The sequence below is a fragment of the Lathyrus oleraceus genome, chromosome 3, assembly GCF_024323335.1.
Source record: "Lathyrus oleraceus cultivar Zhongwan6 chromosome 3, CAAS_Psat_ZW6_1.0, whole genome shotgun sequence".
Classification (NCBI taxonomy): domain Eukaryota; kingdom Viridiplantae; phylum Streptophyta; class Magnoliopsida; order Fabales; family Fabaceae; genus Lathyrus; species Lathyrus oleraceus.
In genome coordinates, this window is record NC_066581.1 from 366,547,410 (window position 1) to 366,552,416 (window position 5,007).

At 45.7% G+C, this 5,007-nt stretch overlaps 1 protein-coding gene across 1 annotated transcript; it reads left to right on the plus strand.

Moving 5' to 3' along the window:
• The first annotated feature begins 1,520 nt into the window (after nt 1-1,520).
• LOC127131304 (uncharacterized) lies at nt 1,521-4,479 on the plus strand. Its single transcript, XM_051060232.1, has 2 exons — nt 1,521-4,013; nt 4,447-4,479. Exons 1-2 carry the CDS (start codon nt 1,521-1,523, stop codon nt 4,477-4,479), a joined length of 2,526 nt encoding a protein of 841 aa, XP_050916189.1.
• The last annotated feature ends 528 nt before the right edge of the window (nt 4,480-5,007 follow it).

Consider the following 5,007-nt stretch of genomic DNA (forward strand, 5'->3'; position numbering starts at 1 on the left):
CCTTCTATGCTGTGCTAGCCGTGTTGGTATATGGGATAGTCCTCTTCCCAAATATTGACCATTTTGTGGACCACCTGGCGGTGAGAATTTTCCTCTCTGGTAACCCTGTACCGTTCCTCTTGGCAGATCTCTACTACACTCTCCATGATCGTCATGAGAAGAAGGGAGGAATAGTCTTATGCTGTGCGCAGTTGCTACATGCCTGGTTCAGATCCCATATGCTTGAAGAAGGTCCTTTTGTCTCAAAGGAACTCAAGCCTTTCCAGAAGTTAGCTTCCCTCACCTCCAGTCATGTTAAGTGGTATATCAGGGATTGGGAAACCGAGAATGTGATTGTCAGCATTGGAGACTTCCCCAATGTTCCTTTGATAGGAACCAAGGGTTGCATCAACTATAACCCTGTGTTATCTCTGAGGCAGCATGGGTATCCTATGAATGGCCCTCCAAAAGCTGAAGCTCTAGAGCCTTTCATCTTACATGGTGTTGAAGCGGATCATCCCATGTTGAAAAAGATCAAGAGGTCTTGGCAAGCAGTCATCAGAAAGGGTAAAGAGTTGGGTAAGAGAAATGTCATTGCCCAAGAGCCTTACACTTGTTGGGTTAGAGAGAGGGTTCAAATGATTAAACTCCCTTATCCATTTGATCCTTCTATCTATCCATTGGTTCCGGAGCCAGAACCCATATTACCTGAAGATGTAGAGAAGCTCAATGCCCGTATCAAGGAGTTGGAGTTGGAAAATGCTGATTTGAGAATCAAGCTTGGCCGAGTCTCGATAGAGAATGGGAACTTGAAAGACGATCAACAAAAGAAGGACAAAGAGCTTGAAGTCTCCAACAAAAGAGCTAGAGAGTCTGAAGCAAGGAGGGAGAAGTTTGGACAAGCGCTCTATAGCACTAAATCGGTGTTCAAATCAAAGGAAGAGGAGTTGGATAGAGCTCTACTCCGGATTCAGAAACCTCTATAGGGACATAGAGGTGACCAAGGCTGAAGACGTGCGCATTATCCAAGATCTCCAAGGGCTTTACACTGAGTGGAAGGGCAAATTTCTGAAGCTGTCCGGATTTGCGAGTTCCATCATGCGAGAGCTACCTGAGAAGCTGCAAGAAGCTGATTGGTGCATGTGTCCAGAGAACACCCCGCATCAAGTCTTTAATTTCATTAAGTTTTGTAAGGCAATGCTAGAAGGGCTGACTACCGACCTTGCTACGGTTCGGAAAGCCCATAAGCCATGAGCACGTTGTTTGTATTTGAACTTGGATATGAGATTAATGAAAAATCGCTTTTGAGATTCATTTTTATTGTGTTTCATTTCCTTATTACTTTAAATATTTGCGAACAAGTATTGTGGTATTTCTGAAATGAATGATTGAAACTAACCAAGAGTTTTGCAAACAAATGCATCCATACATGCATTCATACATTTTCAAAAAAAATAGAGTCTCATTCCGCCCTTTCTTCCTCCAGTTTCACGCTGAATTTTCAACACCAGTATAATACTCGCGCCAGAGCAAGACAGAGAATGGCTGAACAAGAACAAGAGAGCGCCCGAGTTAGAGCTGAACTAGACGAAATCAAAGAAGGCATGTCCCAGATGCGAGAGATGCTGCAAACTTTAACCTTCAGGTTTGAGGTTCCGCAGACGACCGTGATTTCAGAGACCACGGGCCCAGCAGTGGAAGTCCCACCTCAGAGGATATTACCCTCAACCCTTCCTCCGTATGGGCTACCTTATGACTTCGTCCCCCGAGCGGAGGTGGTGCACGAAATAGGGCAATCTGTCCAACAAGCTGTGCCATTACCAGTTTACACCGACGCACGTCCAGTCATCTATACTGTGGTTCCACCAGCCGCCTATGCTAGGCATGTTCCTCATTATGAAGATCAAAACCACATGTATCAGACTGTCGACTCAACTGTTGCTGGTGACGAAGTGAGATTCGAGGATTTCAGGGAGGTAAAGGAGAACATGCAGCTCCTTGAGAAAAAGTTTAAAGATCTAGAAGGAGACCACGTCTTTGGATCTGCTGCCAAAGAAATGTGCCTTGTATCCGGGTTGGTGATTCCAGCAAAATTCAAAACCCCAGACTTCGACAAATACAAGGGGCACACTTGTCCAAAAAGCCATCTCATCATGTATTATCGAAAAATGGCTGCACACGTGGAGGATGACAAGCTGATGATCCACTGCTTTCAAGACAGCTTGAGTGGGGCTCCTTCCAAGTGGTATCTAAGTCTGGATAAGAACAGGATCAGGTGTTTCCAGGACCTGTCAAACGCATTCATAAAACATTACAACTATAATATGGATATGGCGCCTGACAGAAGACAGCTGCAGAGCATGTTTCAGCATGATAAGGAGTCCTTTAAAGAATACGCTCAGAGATGGAGGGAGTTGGCTTCTCAAGTTGAGCCACCTCTTGTTGAGAAGGAATTGGCCGAACTGTTCATCGACACTGTCCAACCCCAATTCTACGAGAAGATGGTTGGAAGTGCTTCTCTGGGATTCTCCGAGCTTGTTGCTATAGGAGCTCACGTGGAATATGGTATAAGGAATGGCAAGCTGGCGGCTGTAGCTGGAACTTCAAACGCTAATCAAAAGAAGTTCTCTGGAGGGTTTCCTAAAAAGAAGGAAGGGGAAACAAATGCTGTGACCGTTGGTCAAGGAAGAGCTCCTCCAAGAAGGAGACCACAACAATATCCACCTCAGCAATATGTTCAACAACCAATTCCCTATCAACAACCCATGTATCCCGTCCAGTATGCTCCGCAACCATACGTGGCTGCCGTGACGCCTGCATTCAATCAACAGCCTGCTCAGGCTTATCAAGCGCCTCCAGTCTATCGACCAGCTCCAGTTCAACAACGTGCTGCGGCTCCGCCAGCTTATCAACAAGCACCAACAACTCCTATTTATCAACAACCGAGAGCTCAAGCACCGAGGCAGAATGCTCAGAACCAAAATAGGAGACAAGGGGAGAGGGCGACCTTCAATCCTATCCCAATGTCCTACACTGAGCTTTATCCCTCCTTGTTGCAAAAGGGGTTGGTGGTTCCCAGGCCTATGGGACCTCCCCCTGATCGTCTGCCTCCATGGTACAACCCTAATGCACACTGTCCTTTTCATGAGGGTGCCCCCGGGCATGACCTAGAGGGTTGCTACGCTCTAAAGCATAGGGTTCGGGAATTGGTTGAGAGCAAGATCTTGTCTTTTAAGAACATGGGACCGAATGTGAAGAATAATCCCCTTCCTCCCCATGGAAATCCTGAAGTCAACGCCATTGAAGACGCTTCTGTTGGTGTTACGGTTGAGAAGGTGGAGGATGTAAAGACTCCTTTGGCAGCATTCCATGCCCGATTGGTGGAAGCTGGCCTGGTTAATGTTGATCATGACAACTGTGAAGAGTGTGCCACACACCCAAGAGGATGTCAGGTGGTACGAGACAATATTCAAGATTTGATGGATAAAGGAGTGCTTCAAATATCCAGTGCTGTGAAGAATGAAGATGTGTTGGTAATTGAACCTTGCTTCAATTTACCTGAACTAGTGGAAATCCCTTACTATAGCAGAAGGGTGGCGCTTGAGGATAGTCATCCGTCGCTTGTGGAAATGTGTATGCCCGCACCTTTTCCGTATGAGAGCACCAAGGCCGTGCCTTGGAAATATGAGATTACTGTTGTGGATAAGGTTGTTGAAGGAAGTTCAGACGCTGAGGTGACAGAAACTATAAGTGAAGACGTCACCAATATTGCAGGGATGAGCAGAATGACCCGTAGTGGTCGAGTCTATGCGCCCGAATTCAATGTGACTCCTCAAGGGCCTGCCAAGGAATCAACAGTTGTAACTCCTGCTAAAGAACCCAAAGTGGTCCAATCCGAAGATGCTGTTGAATTCTTGAAGTTAATCAAGAGAAGTGACTACAAGGTTGTGGACCAGTTGCGTCAAACACCATCTAAAATCTCTATTCTGTCTCTGCTATTGAACTCCCAAGCCCATAGGGAGGCTTTGTTAAAGGTGCTTGCTCAAGCTCATGTAACACAAAGCATAACAGTATACCAATTTGATGGAGTAGTTGCAAATATCACAGCCTGCAATACTTTGAGCTTCAGTGGAGAGGAATTACCTGAGGATGGACAAAATCACAATCGTGCTCTCCATATCTCGGTAAAATGCAAAGATGATGCTTTGGCAAGAGTTTTGGTTGATACCGGATCTTCTCTGAATGTTATGCCAAAGAGAACACTCACCAAATTATCTTATCAAGGACCAGCTATGAAGCCTAGTGCCTTGGTAGTGAAAGCTTTTGATGGTTCCAGGAGAACAGTGATTGGAGAGGTTGAGTTGCCCATATTGATTGGCCCTCACGTATTCCCGATTAATTTCCAAGTCATGGATATTAATCCAGCATATAGTTGCTTATTGGGACGTCCCTGGATTCATGCTGCAGGGGAAGTTACCTCCACCTTACACCAAAAGATGAAGTTTGTGGTGGACAATCAACTAATCATCATTTCTGGAGAAGAAGACTTTGTGGTCAGTCACCTTTCATCCTTCAGATATATCGAGGCTGATGAGGACGCTTTGGAAACTTCTTTCCAAGCTCTTGAAATAGCCAATGCCACTTTTGTGGAAATGAAGGGCCCTGTTGGGAAAGCTTGTTCATCTTTCGCTTCTCTGAAAAGCGCAAAGTCTAGCATCGAAGGAGGAAACCCTGAAGGTTGGGGTCAACTTATTGATATTCGTGAGAAGCATGATCGCTTTGGTCTGGGATATGTGCCTTCCACTGTGAAAGGAGCCCGAGTCCCTGCAAAGGACAACACCCGAAGCATCCAGGAAGTATTCCTTAGCACAGGATTCATCCATGGAGATCAGGTCAATGCCATTGAAGACAACACCGAAAATGAAGATGAGCCATGTTTGGTTTACCGGTGTGAGACAGCTTTGAACAACTGGGAGGCGGTTGAGATCCCCGAAATTTTTCCTCTGTCAAAGTAATAATTGTTGTCTT